Source organism: Oncorhynchus nerka, linkage group LG12, assembly GCF_034236695.1.
Source record: "Oncorhynchus nerka isolate Pitt River linkage group LG12, Oner_Uvic_2.0, whole genome shotgun sequence".
Taxonomy (NCBI): Eukaryota; Metazoa; Chordata; class Actinopteri; order Salmoniformes; family Salmonidae; genus Oncorhynchus; species Oncorhynchus nerka.
Genome location: NC_088407.1, coordinates 63845629 through 63862663, shown reverse-complemented (window position 1 = coordinate 63862663; position 17035 = coordinate 63845629). Strand labels below are relative to the sequence as shown.

The 17035-nt window shown below is 45.7% G+C and overlaps 1 protein-coding gene across 2 annotated transcripts; it reads right to left on the bottom strand.

Annotated features, from left to right (window-relative positions):
• Positions 1-12806: 12806 nt before the first annotated feature.
• Positions 12807-16413, bottom strand: LOC115138575 (zinc finger protein 239). 2 transcript variants are annotated; one of them, XM_029675533.2, is made up of 2 exons: positions 16040-16413; positions 12807-14383 (listed from the first exon to the last, which is right to left on the bottom strand). In XM_029675533.2, the coding sequence occupies exon 2, from the start codon at positions 14229-14231 to the stop codon at positions 13197-13199; it is 1035 nt and encodes a 344-aa protein (XP_029531393.1). In that variant the 5' UTR covers positions 14232-14383; positions 16040-16413; the 3' UTR covers positions 12807-13196. The 2 variants fall into 2 exon arrangements, with proteins under 2 accessions (XP_029531393.1, XP_029531395.1); XM_029675535.2 differs by having other exon boundaries at positions 16047-16413.
• Positions 16414-17035: the final 622 nt, after the last annotated feature.

Below are 17035 nucleotides of genomic sequence, written 5' to 3'. Positions count from 1 at the left end.
TCAGTACAGGTGCATCAAAGCAGGGACTGAGAGACAGGTTCTATCTCAAGGCCATCAGACTGTTAAACAGCCACCACTAACATTGAGTGGCTGCTGCCAACACACTGACTCAACTCCAGCCACTTTAATAATGGAAATTGATGTAAAAATATATATCACTAGCCACTTTAAACAATGCTACTTAATATAATGTTTACATACCCTACATTACTCATCTCATATGTATATACTGTACTCTATACCATCTACTCCATCTTGCCTATGCCGTTCTGTACCATCACTCATATATCTTTATGTACATATTCTTTATCCCTTTACATTTGTGTGTATAAGGTAGTAGTTTTGGAATTGTTAGGTTAGATTACTCGTTGGTTATTACTGCATTGTCGGAACTAGAAGCACAAGCATTTCACTGCTCACATTAACATCTGCTAACCATGTGTATGTGACAAATAAATTTGATTTGAGTGAGCAGATGATGGAGTGAGTGTTAAAAATAAACAGTCAATAAGGATACAAGGTTAACTCCAATAGTCTGTGTAGCTATTTTGTTAGCTATTTATCAGTCTTATTGCTTGGGGATAGAAGCTCTTCAAGAGCCTGTTGATGCCAGACTTGATGCACCGGTACCACTTGCCGTGTGGAAGCAGAGAGAATAGTCTATGGTTTGGGTGTTTGGAGTCTAACTATTTTCCAGGCCACCTGATATGGCCACCTGATATGGATGGCAGGGAGCTCGGCCCCAGTGATGTACATGGCTGTCCTCACCACCCTCTGTAGCACAATGCCATCGAGGGGGGGGGCTATTGCCATATAAGGCAGTGATGCAGCCAGTCAAAATTCTCTCAATGTTACAGCTGTAGATCTTTTGAGGGTTTGCCAAACTTTTTCAACCTCCTCCTGAGGGGGCAGAGGCGCTGTTGTGCTTTCTTCACGACTGTGTGTGTGTAGTTAGAACATTTAGACCTAAGTCTTTAGTGATTTGGACACCGAAGAACTTGAAGCTCCACTGCAGCCCCGTCGATGTGGACGTGCTCGCCCTCTCGTTTCCTGTAGTCCACGATCAGCTCCTTAGTCTTACTGACGTTGAGGGAGAGGTTGTTGTTCTGGCACCACACTGCGAGTTCACGGACCTCTCTGTAGGCTGACTCATCATCGCCGGTGATCAGGCCTACCACCGCTGTGTCGTCAGCAAACTTGGGGTTGGGAATCGTGCGTGGCCACGCAGTCGTGGCTGAAAAGGGGACTACAGGAGACTACGCAGACACCCCTGTGGAGCCCGTGTTGGTCACGTTGCCTACCCTCACCACCTGGGGTCGGCCCGTCAGAAAGTCCAGGATCCAGTTGCAGGAGGTGCTGTTGACGAGCTTGGAGGGGACAATGGTGTTGAACGCTTTGCTGTAGTCAATTAATATTATTCTCACATAGGTATTGCTCTTATCTAGGTGGGTGAGGGCAGTGTGGAGAGCAATTGAGATTGCGTGAACTGTTGGGGCAGTATGCAAATTTAATTGGGTCTAGGCTAGGGTGTCTGGGATGGTGGAGTTAGTGTGTGCCATAACCAGCCTCTCAAAGCACTTCATGATTTCAGAATTGAGTGCTACAGGGTGGTAGTCAGTGGCATAAAGCCTAAGCATTCTTGGGAACAGTTATGATGGTGGTCATCTTAAAACATGTGGGGATTACAGACTGGGACAATGAGAGGTTGAAATTACTGTGAATATGCATGCTCTGGGAACACACCCAGGCCCCGCGGCTTTGCGGGTGTTGACCTGATTAAAGACCGTTTTCACGTCGGCCTCGGAGAACGAGATCGCCCAATCCTCTGGGTCGGTGATGGCCCTTACACCCGGCACGATGTTGTTGTCAAAGCGTGCATAAAATGCATTGAGTTTGTCTGTTAGAGAGGCATCATTGGGCAGATCACGGTTGGTTCTTCCTTTGTAATCCATAATGGACTGTAGCCCCTGCCACATGCGGCGGAGCCTGTGTAATAGGATTCAACCTTATTCCTATATTGTCCTTCTGCTTGTTTGATGACTCTGCGGAGGTCATAGCGGGACTTCTTATTCCTCTCCTCTGCCCGTGGTCTCAGGGTTGTCTACCGATAGCTCTGTCTGCGGTAGCCCTGTCCTTTAGATGATGCATTGTGGCTCTACACAGGGATTGATGGCTGCCTGACACTAATCATGTGAAAACCTGACCAATACAGGTAATTCTCTACACCTGATGTTGATCTGGAGACTTTTTAAACCAAACCAGCTCTTCTGTGTATTTGTCCTCTTCTGTGATGTCACCATTTGAATTTCCTTTTCTTTTTTGTGGTTTCTAAATTAAACAAAACAAAAGAAACATTTATTTATACCACATCAACTTCTAGACTTATATTCCAATCATTCATATGAAATACATTAGTGTAATTGTAAATACATTACAGTGTAATTGTAAATAGATTCAAATCCATCTCTCGAACTACCACGATCTGGATCAAAACTGTCTGAGCAGATACTGCAGTGTGTGGAGAGCTTGCCACATCCATTCACTCCCTGTGCCACAGCCCTTACAACTTGAGCTTCAAGTTGACTCATGGTCTTCAAAGCCTCCTCCCTCGCAGCACCTGTTGGACACACAGACTGTTAGTTGATCAGAACCATTTTAACGTGATGTAAGGAACAGATTTGAGGTGTATGCCTACCGGCAGGCGCGTACATAGGTACTTGCCTTGGGTCAGATGAGTGGTGTTTTGTTTGAGGGACCTGAGTCTCTTATGGTGTGAGGTCTCCTTAGCTGACCCCGCCTCATCCCTCTTAACCTGCCGGTGTCATCGTGCCTTGGAGGCCTGTGGGGAGAAAAGCAAAGACGACCTCCATTTATATGAATTTAAAAAATCTCTATAGGAGCACACCATACCAGTCACCACAGAGATTATAATGAATTTAAACCAATTCACTTGACATGACACAAAAACTTTATATGCGAGTCGGTACATAGGAAACGCTTTACATAACTCCACTATCTGTCCATATGATTTAGACTTGATGGATGCAAGAAGCGGAGTTCGCTGCGAATGTAGCCGATGTGAAATGGCTAGCAAGTTAGCGGTGGTGCGCGCTAGTGGCGTTTCAATCGGTGATGTCACTTGCTCTGAGACCTTGAAGTAGTGGTTCCCCTTGCTCTGCAAGGGCTGCGGCTTTTGTGGAGCGATGGGTAACGATGCTTCGAGGGTGACTGTTGACGTGTGCAGAGCGTCCCTGGTTCGCGCCCAGATCGGGGCAAGGGGACGGAGGTAAAGTCTATACTGTTACATTGATGCTGTTGACCCGGATCACTGGTTGCTGCGGAAAAGGAGGAGGTCAAAAGAGGGGTGAGTGTAACCGATGTGAAATGGCTAGCTAGTTAGCGGTGGTGCGCGCTAAAGGATAACCAAGTCCAACGACCTTGCTGTAGCCCAGGCAAACCGAATCGCAGTTAGAAATGCCTCCTATAGCAAAGCTGTCGAGTCAGGCGGCGTTTATCTGTCCCAAGCCAACAGACAGATGTTAAACTCAACTCTGCAGCCCATGGGAGACTGGACACTTGCAAGGCGTAGGAGATTGGGAAGGCAGCCTATCCACCCTTCATCCAGATTGCATCACAACCATAGGGTGGCGCTCAATCTATTTCAAGTGTATTAGTCTATAAATTAATCTCTTTGCCAAAATTCGGGGGTCAAGTGCAAGTGCTGGTTAAGTGGTTTTATTATTATTATTATTTGATTTGGGGGGGAGGGGTCGAGGTGAGGAGGAGGATTATTTTAGATACTGTTTGAAGAGGTAGGGTTTCAGATGTCTTTGGAAGATGGGCAGGGACTCTGTTCTAGCTTCAGGGGGAAGTTGGTTCCACCATTAGGGTGTGAGGACAAAGAACAGCTTGGACTGGGCTGAGCGGAAGCTGCCCTCCCGTAGGGGTGGGAGGTCCAAGAGACCTAAGGTGGCATAAGAGTGCTCGGGTTGGGGTGTAGGGTTTGAGCATTGCCTGAAGGTTGGGAGGGGAAGTTCCTCTCTCTGTTCTGTAGGTAAGCACCATGGTCTTGTAGTGGATGCGAGCTTCACCTGGAAGCCAGTGGAATGTGCAGAGGAGCGGGGGAGGGTCATGAGAGAGCTTGGGAAGGTTGAAAACCAGGCGGGCTGCTGCGTTCCGGCTAAGTTGCAGGGGTGGGACAAGCGGGAAGCCCAGCCAACAGCGAGTTACAGTAGTCCAGATGGGAGAGGACATCTGCCTGGATTAGGACCTAGATTAGGACCTGCGCCGCTTCCTGTGTGAGGTAGGGTCGTACTCTATGAATGTTGTAGAGCATGAACCTTCAGGAGCAGGTCACTGCTTTGATGTTTGCAGAGAATGACAGGATGTTGTCCAGGGTCATGCCAAGGTTCTTTACTCTGGGAGGGTGACACTGTGGAGTGTCTGTGGAGGGAGGAAGGAGGGGGGGATTAAGGAGGGAGGAGAGGGTGGAAAAGAGTTTCCAAGGTTAGAAGCAGAAGCTTGAAATTTAGAGTGATAGAAAGTGGCGTTAGCTGTGGATACAGAGGAAGAGAAGGTAGAGAGGAGGGAGTGAAAGAATGAAAGGTCCTCTGGAAGTTTTGTTTTCCTCCATTTGCATGCATCTGGATTACAATGTGTGTCTATTTCTTTTGTACATTGGCTTTTCTTATGCTATACAGGTGTGGTTACAGGTTCTTTTAAAGCTTTTAATGATTCTGTTTCATTACATTATTATTTAACAATATGCTAGTGAAAAATCATATATTCCCCCCTTTGGGACTTAAGTCTCAACCATTAAATTTGTTCCAGTACAAGTGAGAAGGAGAAGCACCTTCTGTATTGTTATGGAGGCAATCTGCCTCCTTTTCTCCTTGTCAGTCTTTGCACCTCTTCCTCATTCATACTGGGGATTCAGGACCAAACGTCTCATTTCACATATAGCTAGAAAGAAAGAAAAGATCCATCCTTAAGCCAATTGTCCTTTAACATACTGTGTATAAGCATGTGCATGCATTTCTTTGCCTTGCCCCAGGTTCTCAGTTATGTAAAATATAAGAACAATAAAAACACCAAAAAATAATAAACTGAACCTCATAAACCCTTTTAACGTTGTTCTCAATATGACACCTAAACATATGGCCCTCCCTCACAGACACCTCTCCAACAACTGTTTGGTCATAAGTGAAAAAACCTGTTAGAGGATTATGGGCATGGTCCGTGGACTCTTGTAACCGGAAAACCCTATGTCACATACAGTTCTAGGCAAACAGATATTCAGGTCTAACATCATTTATCATTCAGTAACTGTTACATTGAGTACATGGTTATATACTTTTAGCATTGATTACATGGTTATATCCCTTTAACAGTGACTACATGATTATATTCTGTTCTACTATGTGTATACTTTAAACACATTCCCTATCCCAACATAAGGGAACAGCATGATGAAAAGTTTCACATCATCTAGTTTGCACCATTTGCACAAACGCCACAGGTTCAGGTACTATTAATATACCTGTCATGGGGGATTTGCTACACAGTATACAATTGTCCAGTCTATGTTTTTGGGCTGTATTCTGAGCCCACTTATACCAGCCATTTTTGGTTGCTTTCCTCAATTTTGGGTCAATGTTTGTGTTACGAATCCATTTGGCTCTACAATCTAGGGGGGATGGCAACGAGACCCGTAACATAACTCATGCATATTATAACAGTGAAAAAGGAACAGTGAGAACAAAAACCACAGACAAATTAAATCTACAGTCAAACACTCAGGGTTTATTTTTAAACACACGGTAAAGGGGGTGGGAAGAGGGGCTGAGCTGGACCCAAGGAAATAAATAATAAATATCCTAAAACTCCCCTAAGCTAGACTAGCCTGCTTTAAGAACAGCTAGCTAACTAACCCAAAATACAGTGGGTGGTCCGCCCAGTTCTAACTAGGGTGTTTAGACAAAGTTTACCTACGGGTAGTGTATGCCCATGGGCGAATTGTCTTGGTACTCCCTTTTCCCACCAACAAACAAACAGTCATGAAGCACAACAATACATACTCACATAATTCCGGACAAATGTGACATGTAGGAACAAAAACCAAAAGCGAGCTCATTAAAAAGAGAGCGAGAGAGAGATAGCGAGAGATTGAGACACAGAGAGATCAAGCTCCAGAGAAAACAACTGACTGGGTTTTTAAACCAAGGGAAAGGGGATGTGATAGTAGGGTAAGGGAAAAGGAGCAGGTGTCTTCTGATTAGTGACTGATAATTGCCACCTGTGAGGGGAGAAGGAGAGAAAATAAATACACACACAGGATACACACACAGGATACTTGTATCCGTAACAGTTTGATTCTGGGGTAGATTCTTCATTGTGGCTACCCCAACGGGTAACAGATGTCCAGATTTTCTGCAGCAACCCACTTTCTTGTGGTTTTGCCATTGTCTTAGTTGGTATACTAGTGCTAGTGGGAGGTGATTTTACAGATATTGTAGCTCTTCTTGGTCTTGTTAAGGGCTCTAGGGTAGGGTCCATCTGGATAACCATCACACTATTCCCTAATGTCCCTTTTTTATTGTTAATTATTCTTATGACGTATTCCTCGCCCTCCTTTTGGTCAAATCCTTTCATAGTAATTTGCCAATCAACTTTTCCTTTGTATATTTTTAGGTCACATCCTTTGAATCCGAGATGGCTTCTCCCATCATTGGATGATGGGTCCATCCACAGAGCGCTATTTCTGGTAAAGGTTTACTTCTCCTGATTGAGAAGGATTTTCCGATTTCTGCTCCTGTCATTATTTGGGCTGGAACACTAATCCTGTTCTTTTTCAAAGGAGATTTAGGAGAAACTTGTTTTGTTATTCTACTTCTGGTGTACTGTGTTTGCCGCTGTTACTGTCAAGGCCATTCTACCTTTCTTCATCTGTCCTGGTTTCCACTGTCTGTTAGGAAGACCATGTGAGGGCAGAGAAGTCAATGGTAGGGAAGTTTCCTTCCCATTCTCCTGTCGTTGTTTCTCCGTCCCCTTTGACAACAAGCATGTCACTCCTCCCCATCCCTGGACTCTCTGGATATTCAGGAGATTGTATCTGTTGACTGTTGGGAGTTGGACATTGGTCCTCTTCTCCTTTTGTTTCCTCCAGGCTCCTGCCTGGTGTATCAGCATCCTCTCCTTCTGTTCCCTCCGGGCTCCTGCCTGATGTATCAGTATCCTCTGCTTCCTCATCGATCCCACCCGGAACTCTGGTACAGTGGCTTAGATGGTACCATGTAGTGCTTCCTTTCACCTGGAAAGCTGTTGGTGTTGCTAGGACTTCTTTGTAGAGACCCTCTAGCCTTGGCTCATTCCACTTCCTCCGGAACACTCGGATGTAGACCTGGTCCCCTGGGATCAGGTTTTCCCCTTTTTTCTACCTTTGAACGGACAGCACTACGGGAAGGATGGCCAAGACAGAAGTGGGCCAGTCTGCTGGCCCCGTTCCTCTCTGGGAATTCCCAAAAGGCGTATTGGGACCTGAACGATGAACAGGTGGCTAACTATGACGGACTCAAATGGGAGATACTCAGCCGCTACGGGTACAGCCTGGCCCATCGGGCTCAACTCTTCCACAACTGGAGGTTCGTAGCCGACGCATCCCCCCGAGCTCAGATGAGCAACCTACTGCGCGTCACCAGGGGAAGGCTCCTAACCGTGGTATCCACCCTCTCCATCCAAGACAAAGTGGTCCTGGATCGCTTCCTACGGGCACTACCCCACGACATGAAGAGGTCAGGGAGTCTATGCGCACCCCAGACCTTGGAGGGCCTCCTGGAAGCAGTGGAGACGTATCTGAACACTCAGGCCCTGCTGAGTGGGAGCCGGGCCGAGTCGGTGACCTGTTCGAGGAGTCGGAAGGACAACCCCCTGTTGTGTATCCCGAACCGACAGTCGACAGGGCCAAAGGAAAGCAAACCCCTGGAGAGACGGCTGGGGTAGGGCCGACCCGCCACTGACGACCCCAGGTGGATGGAGACCAAAGGAGGTGTTTTGAGTGTGGCGCCCGGGGGCACATTGCCTGGAATTGCGGAAGCTCCATTAGACTCCAGAAGTATGGTTACCCTCGTAACTATGAGCCTGCTGAACCAGGAGATGGAACGTGGTAGGGAGATGTCCATTTCCTGTGTTCACAGGGACACAAATCGGTATCTAACCGCATGGGTCAACATCGCGATGCCACAAGGGAGCTGCCAGATGATGGTGGGTGCAGTAGCAGAGTTGCTGGTACCTCTCCTAGTGGGGCGAGATTGTCCCAGATACACGATGGGGAGGAGCACCCCATCATGTACATCAGCCAAAAACTGATACCCAGAGAAAAAAAATACTCTATTGTTGAGAAAGAGTGTCTAGCGGTGAAGTGGGCGCAAGTATTACCTGTTAGGTACTCACTTCACCCTGGTGACGGACCATGCTCCCCTGGTCTGGATGGCCAGAGGAAGGGACACAAACGATCGCGTCACCAGGTGGTTTGCAAATAAATTCATTAAAAATCCTACAATGTGATTTTCTGGATTTTTTTCCTCCTTTTGTCTGTCATAGTTGACGTGTACCTATGATGAAAATGTCAGGCCTCTCTCATCTTTTTAAGTGGGAGAACTTGCACAATTGGTGGCTGACTAAATACTTTTTTGCCCCACTGTATGTCAAGACTCCCGTAGAGTGGCAGACTATGCGGTGGATTTTGCACGTTGGCGGCTGAGAGTGCCTGGAACACGGAAGCATTGTTCGTCATGTTCCTTCACAGATTATCGGAGGTGATCAAAGAGGAGCTTGCAGCCCAGGAGCTGCCCATGGACCTTGACTCCCTCATAGCCTTGACCATCCGGATCGATGGGCGGCTTCAAGAATGTAGGAGGGAAAGGGAATCTGTGCCCTGTCGCCCTCGCTCGTTTGGGTCAATAAACATATGTGACTCTAGCTGTCTGCATCTGGGTCTTATCCTGAGTTCTGATAGTACCGAGTCAATGTGTGGGGGTACAGACTGGCTGAGGTAATTTGTACATGTAGGTAGGCCTTGGAGGACCTCTTGGGAGCCGTGGAGATGCACCAGAATACAGAGGCCCTGTTGAAGGGGACGCAGGACGAGTCCAGGAGCCGTTGGAGGGGACGGAAAGACGACCCCACCACCGTACTCCCCAATCCGACAGTCAGCCGGGCTAGAGGACTGCTGACCCACGGAGAAACAGCCGGGGGAGAGTTCACCTGCCGACGACAACCCCAGGTGGATGAAGACCAAAGGAGTTGTTTTGAGTGTGGAGCCCGGAGACACCTTGCATGGAAGTTCCCGGGTCGAGAGTAGTCGATGCCATCAGCGGGCCCAAATACGAGGCGGGCCACCAACCTCCTGTTGGGCACACAGCGAGCCACGAGCACTCATGGTCCCGGTGAAAGTCGACGGTCGCGCTCTGTTGTATTATGGGAGTGTGGTAAAGCTCATACAAGCACGCCTGCTGGCCCATCCGACTGACCGTGGTGAGGAGATGTCCATCTCCTGTGTCCACGTCGACACCAAGCGGTAATTGACCGGGCAGGCCACCATCGTGACACAACAAGGGAGCTGCCAGATGGTGGTAGGTGCCGTACCTGAGTTGCCGGTACCCCTCCTCGTGGAGCGAGATTGTGGAGGCACGAGCTGGGAAAAAGCCAGTGGGAGGATCTGAACTTGAAAGCCGCCGTGGCCCAAGTGATTGTAGTGGATGGTACCCAGCCCCAAGAGTTCCATGTGGGTGACAAGGTGCTAGTTTTATTCTCCACCACAGAAAGTAAGTTCCTGGTTGGTGGAGTCATCTGACCCCTCCAACAGTACACCACGACCTATTTGGATGACATTATCATCCACAGTCAAGGTTGGAAAGATCACCTTATGCGCTCAGGCAAGCCTGGTTGACAAGAAGTTTAAAAGAAGAAGTTTAAAACCGGATTTGGATACAAAAAGATTTCCCAAGCTTTAAACATCCCAAGGAGCACTGTGCAAGCGATAATATTGAAATGGAAGGAGTATCAGACCACTGCAAATCTACCAAGACCTGGCCGTCCCTCTAAACTTTCAGCTCATACAAGGAGAAGACTGATAAGAGATGCAGCCAGGAGGCCCATGATCACTCTGGATGAACTGCAGAGATCTACAGCTGAGGTGGGAGACTCTGTCCATAGGACAACAATCAGTTGTATATTGCACAAATCTGGCCTTTATGGAAGAGTGGCAAGAAGAAAGCCATTTCTTAAAGATATCCATAAAAAGTGTTGTTTAAAGTTTGCCACAAGCCACCTGGGAGACACACCAAACATGTGGAAGAAGGTGCTCTGGTCAGATGAAACCAAAATTGAACTTTTTGGCAACAATGCAAAACGTCATGTTTGGCGTAAAAGCAACACAGCTCATCACCTTGAACACACCATCCCCACTGTCAAACATGGTGGTGGCAGCATCATGGTTTGGGCCTGCTTTTCTTCAGCAGGGACAGGGAAGATGGTTAAAATTGATGGGAAGATGGATGGAGCCAAATACAGGACCATTCTGGAAGAAAACCTGATGGAGTCTGCAAAAGACCTGAGACTGGGACAGAGATTTGTCTTCCAACAAGACAATGATCCAAAACATAAAGCAAAATCTACAATGGAATGGTTCAAAAATAAACATATCCAGGTGTTAGAATGGCCAAGTCAAAGTCCAGACCTGAATCCAATCGAGAATCTGTGGAAAGAACTGAAAACTGCTGTTCACAAATGCTCTCCATCCAACCTCACTGAGCTCGAGCTGTTTTGCAAGGAGGAATGGGAAAAAATGTCAGTCTCTCGATATGCAAAACTGATAGAGACATACCCCAAGCGACTTACAGCTGTAATCGCAGCAAAAGGTGGCGCTACAAAGTATTAACTTAAGGGGGCTGAATAATTTTGCACGCCCAATTTTTCAGTTTTTGATTTGTTAAAAAAGTTTGAAATATCCAATAAATGTCGTTCTACTTCATGATTGTGTCCCACTTGTTGTTGATTCTTCACAAAAAAATACAGTTTTATATCTTTATGTTTGAAGCCTGAAATGTGGCAAAAGGTCGCAAAGTTCAAGGGGGCCGAATACTTTCGCAAGGCACTGTACTTAAGTATTAAAAGTGCAAGAATAAATCATTTAAAATTCCTTATATTAAGAAATGTTTCATTAACACTCAGACATCATTTACAAACTAAGCATTTGTGTTTCTTGAGTCCACCAGATAAGAGGCAGTAAGGATAACCAGGGATGTTCTCTTAGTGCGTGAATTGGACAGTTTTCCTGTCCTGCTAAACATTAAAATTGTACTTATGGGTGTCAGAGAATATGTATGGAGTAAAAAGGACATAGTTTACTTTAGGAATGTATTGAAGTTGACAAAAATATAAATAATAAAGTACAGATACCCCCAAAAAACTACTTAAGTAGTACTTTAAAGTATTTTTACCAATTCTTGTGACGCCTGTTTTACAGGTACCAATGCTGGTGCAGACAGATGCCTGCAACACGGGGCTAGGGGTCGTCCTGTCCCAGGTACATGATGGGGAGAAACACCCCATCATGTACATAAGCCGGAGGTTGATACCCCTGAGAAAATAAGTACTCGATTGTCGAGAAAGAGTGTCTAGCGGTGAAGTGGGTGCTGACACTCTTAAGTATTACCTGTTGGGCATGCACTTCACCCTGGTCTAGATGGCCCCTGGCATACCGCAGACAAGCCATCAGCGGGAGACTCGTCTGCATCACGCGGTGATGGCTCCCTCTGCTGGACGTGCCACATCTCAACAGGTCCTCTGGCCAGGCCTAATTGGGGCTGATTTAGGCTGGTGAGTAATCAAGGGGCTGATTGCTCACCAACTGTATGGGGCCAATAAAACTGCCAGGAGGGCAGCACAAGGGAGGGTTGGAGGTAGTGAGAGGTCGCTACCGGCTAGACGTCTTCACGGTCTGCTAGAACCTAGGAGCTCTGTGTTCTACCCCAGAGGAGACAGCATTCCCTTGAGCACAGATGACAGTAACCTGGAAGAGGTCTCCTGGAGAAGACCTGTTTCTTTTCTTTATTGGTTTAAGTAAAAACCCTTAAAACAGAGGTATCACCCTTCTGTCCGTGTCTGATCTGTGTAAACGTCTAGATCAACCCCCCCTGGTCTGCCACATTAGATGGCCGCCTCGGCTAATTTAACAAACTAAAAATTGTTACTGAAATGACTAATTGAGTGACAGTCAGTGACAGACATAACAAGATCAATTTCTGATGCACAACCATATTTCTAACTTGCACCTTGTGTATTCTACAGTAAGTTGAGACCCTGACTGAGTTCCTAAATTTTTGTTTTGGGGGGCCCCCTAGCAGCCTAGGGCCCTAAGCAACCGCTTATGTCGCTTATGCCTGGAGCCGGCCCTGGGTAATTTTGTGAAAATTCTATTTATGTGGATGTTACAATTTGTCCCAGTGTGTACAGTAGGTTAATTACTTTGCATTCTCTATCTTCTGACATGAACATATTTCAAATTCAATCGTTTTTTTGTAGATCTAAATATACAATAAGTTATAGATATGAGCCACCTCACCTGTAGCTATTTTGTCCCCTGTAGGTCGAGACAAAGAGTTTCCCCGTGACATCATAGTTATGGATGTAGCAGGCAGACCTCTAATGCTGATACTTGGTTTAACGTCTGCTTCTTCTGTGGAACTCAGATCAGATACACAGAATACTGAGCAACATTAAAGACTCACATGATTGAGAAGATAAAATACTGTAACCTGTCCAATCAACATTTATTGTTATAAAAAAGTTAATACCTGGTCCAAGGACGGAGTGATATGATCATACAAACTTTGCGTTATGGTATAGTATGGTACTGTACGATATGGACCATGGTATGAAAAGCATCAGGATTGTATAGCACATTTTAGAGTGTTGAAGTCACACAGGGAAAGTCTAAGTGTGTATTAGTAAATACAAAAGCATGCTTAAAATGTAACAATACCATTAACCACATTACAGTACAGTTTGTGTAATTAAAAACTTTAAGTAATTTGTAATACCCTATCAGTAAATATACATAATATGACTGTTGCAAGTAATAGCACGTTTGCCACTTATGTTCTTTCTCCATTGTTATACTCCCAAGTCCAGAACAGTCATTCTATCCTAATTTTGGCTCTAGTTTTAGAGCGTGTATTGACCTCAGACAAGAGAGGAAGGGTGGATGGAGGAACAGGAAGAGGTAGAAGGGCAGGAGAAGGAGGGTTGGAGGGTGGGGGCAATGTAGGTTTGACATCCTCCTCCTCTTCCTGCCCCTGGTCCATGTCCCCGTTCCTCCTCAGGTGTTTGTCACAGTGTCTCTGGAAGGTGGTCATCTTAGCAAAAGTCTTGTTGCAGACCCTGCAGTGGTAGGGCCTCTGTCCTCTGTGGAGCCTCATGTACAGCTGCAGGTAGGAGGAGCGGACGAAGGACCGGCAGCAGACCCCACAGCAGAGGTCCTCCATGGTGCTGCTGTGTGTCTTAACATGCTGTCTGAGGGATGAGGCTGACCTGAAACTCTGATCACACCTGTCACAGGTGAAGCTCTGTTTGGCTGACTCCAGGGCCTGATGGGCCAGCAGGTGTGTGGAGGAGCGGAAGGCTTTACCACAGTGATCACACCTGTAGGGCCTCTCTCCAGTGTGCAGGCGGTGGTGCATGATCAGCCCAGCCTTCTGGGTGAAAGCTTTGTCACAGACAGAGCACTGGAATGGCTTCTCCCCTGTGTGGAGGCGTCGGTGTGTCTTCAGGTGAGAAGCGCGACCGAAGCCCTTTCCACAGTCTGGACACTTAAAGGGCCTGTCCCCTGTGTGGGTGGTCTTATGGCGCATCAGGTGGGCTGACTGCTGGAAGAGCTTCCCACACACGCCACACTTATACTTCCTCTCCCCACTGTGGGAGCGCAGGTGTAAGGCCAGGTGAGAGGAGGAGATGAACGTTTTGGAACAGAGAGGACAGGTGTGAGGCTGCTTGTCTGTTCTGCTGCTGCGGCGGTGGCTGTGACGCGCCCGGCCGGAGGAGAGAGAGCGGCACTGGGGCTGACGGGGCCTGCTGATTGGTCCAGACCCGTCCTCCACTCCGTCTCCATCCAGCACACTGTTGTTGTTGTTGTTATTGTCAGGCCTCATGGTTGGTGAGTGTCTACTTGACATGGATTTGACACTAACACCTGTATCTACTGCTGGGCATGCGTTTGGCAGTGGCACTAACACCTGGCTTTGTGTTTGGATGAAACACACATTAACCCTGCTGACGGTTAGTCAAAGGTTTCATCATGACAAGGCGTTTCTCTTCCTCTTCAAACCTGAAAGTAAAAACATATAGGGATGCATTAGTGATAGTTCTCGCTATCAAGTGAAGCAACAATGTTAACCTTTATTGAACTTTCTATGGGAACTCGCTTATAATAATGCTCTGACAACAAAATATTCTGATAAAAATGATAAAACTGCACAGTGTAGCATCAAATAGTCTCTTTTGACCAATAATTGGTTGCCAATCACGACAGTAGCCTACTGGGTAAAGTGTGTGAAGGACTATAGTGCCTAAAGTGCCATCTAACCACTGACATTGTTAGCCTATATGAGGTAGCTGTTGCCAGTGGTGGAAAGAGTACAATTGTCATACTTGAGTAAAAGTAAAAATACATGAATAGAAAATGACTCAAGTAAAAGTGAATGTTGCCCAGTAAAACACTACTTGAGTAAAAGTCTAAAAGTATTTGGTTTTAAATATAGTATCAAAAGTAAAGTATGAAGAGCGACGTCACACTCACTGTGCCCCAGTCCCCCAACTTTTCTGACCGTTTCCGCATGTAATGGCTGATGGAAAGATTTTGTGTGTATATGTCTCTGTGCTCTGCCTTTTTAATTAATTTTTCCTTATATTAAGCAAACCAGAAGACACTTTTATTTGATTTATTTTTTATTTACAGATAGCCAGGGGCACACTCCAACACTCAGCCATAACAAACCAAGCATTTGTGTTTAGGGAGTTTGCCAGATCAGAGGTAGTAGGGGTGACCAGGGATGTTCTCTTGATAAGTGTGTGACTTGGACCATTTTCCTGTCCTGCTAGCATTCAAAATGTAACGATGACTTGTGGGTGTCATGGAAAATGTATGGAGTAAAAAGTATTTTCTTTTCTTTAGGAATGTAGTGAAGTAAAAGCAGTCAAACATATACATAGTAAAGTACAGATACCAAAAAAAACGACTTAAGTAGTACTTTAATGTATGTTTCCTTAAGTACTGTTCACCACTGGCTGTTGCACTATTATTTAAATGATTAAGCACTTCATTCTCGGTTTTAGGCTCTATCTAGCACAGCAGTCAGACAAGAACTGACTTGCCTAGTTAAATAAAAAATAAAATGCATGCCAATCACTGGCAGGCATGGAATCACATTTTCCGCACACGTTCATGAAATCGCGCCATGTAGCCTTGATACAACATGCATCTGTCCTTATATTTGTTCAATTTTTTTTTTGCCTGGGTGATGAGAAGTGGCCAACATGGCGGGTGTAGCCAGAGATAGTGTAGATTATAACGAGACGGTCTGTCTCCGCCATTACAAAGGGAATCGTTGTCCCAAAGGCGGGAAGGTAGAAGGTCTGTTTATCGCTGTATTTTCGCCAGGACAGATTTTGACCCTCTCGCTTCGCATCTTCCTCTCTGGTGTAGACTACCAGTCCCTGCGCGGATTCTTCTATAAACGGAACATTTTCACCGACAATCATATAGTAACCTATATGCCTTTGTAATGTTGAGTTCGGCATATTACACTGTCTTATGTGTGCGCCTTCTGTTTCCTGGATTTAAGTGGACATCATAAATGGTCGTGTAGCGAGAAGGAAAATAGACCCTGCCTTTCTGATGCTGCTAAATACAGCGACTGCTACAAATAAACCATGCTGAATACATATTCTGTAGTGGGCTATATTATTAGCATAGGCTACTTACGACGCACCTTCCCTGGCGACTCCCATAATTAGGGTAATGACCGCAATCAGAGAAAAGGCGACAGCGGGATTGTGCCTGCTGCTACTCCAAAGGTTGGCTAAAATCTGTGTTGTTGTTTTTTTTTTAAACCAAAGATGGTGGATAAATGAAGATCGTTTACGATAACAAAAAATGTTTTATAAAAAGTCAGTTCCAGTCTGCTTATAACATGGTGGCTCTCCTATTGACACCAATGCGATAGCAGCTGGGTCTGGTCTGCTTAGTTCATTGACTATTTGAACCAGAAAAAAATTGCGAGTGAGATGCATAGACTCGGTTTGCTTCTAGCAGATTTCGGCTCGGCGAAATGAACGTCTGCGGTCGCATGGTTAGCGCTAATCTGGGTCCTTGGGACGTCACTATCTTTACCCTTAAAATACCTACTTCCTAAACCTAACCACCTAGGTAGGATGTGTAACATACTGAATCATTTGTTTAGCAAATTAGTCATTTATAGTACGTTTGCAAATTCGTAATACGAATTGTAATTCGTAATTTCGTAACATTTACGAAATGGGTGATGGACATTTATAAATTAATACATACCATATTACACGTAACATATAATACGAAATGGAGTGTCTCTGATTTACATAGTGAATCATATCAAATGCTCTACGACCAGGTTGAAGAGGAGGGTCATGTGAAAAATATTTTTTCTATTGGGGACTCTAACCAAGTTGATTATTTACCTTTAGGCTCCCTACTGGTATAAATAAAACTGAATTAGATATAACTTTTTCTAAACTACAAATTGTTAGCCCAATGTAGGCCTAACTCAAAATATTTTGGGAGTAACCTAACTTAAAATGTTGAGATGAGACATTACATTTTTAGTTGAGCAAGACTAGCGGCCTCCAGTGTGTAAATGTTTTTAGGTGACAAAGTGCACATTATAGCAGGGAGGGGGGCTTTTAACTCCAAACCAGCACGTCATCATGTTGGGCACCTGCGGCA

Coding starts and splice junctions, on each gene's coding strand:
- LOC115138575 (XM_029675533.2), bottom strand. CDS start 14,231: ATGTCAAGTAGACACTCACCAACCATGAGGCCTGACAATAACAACAAC.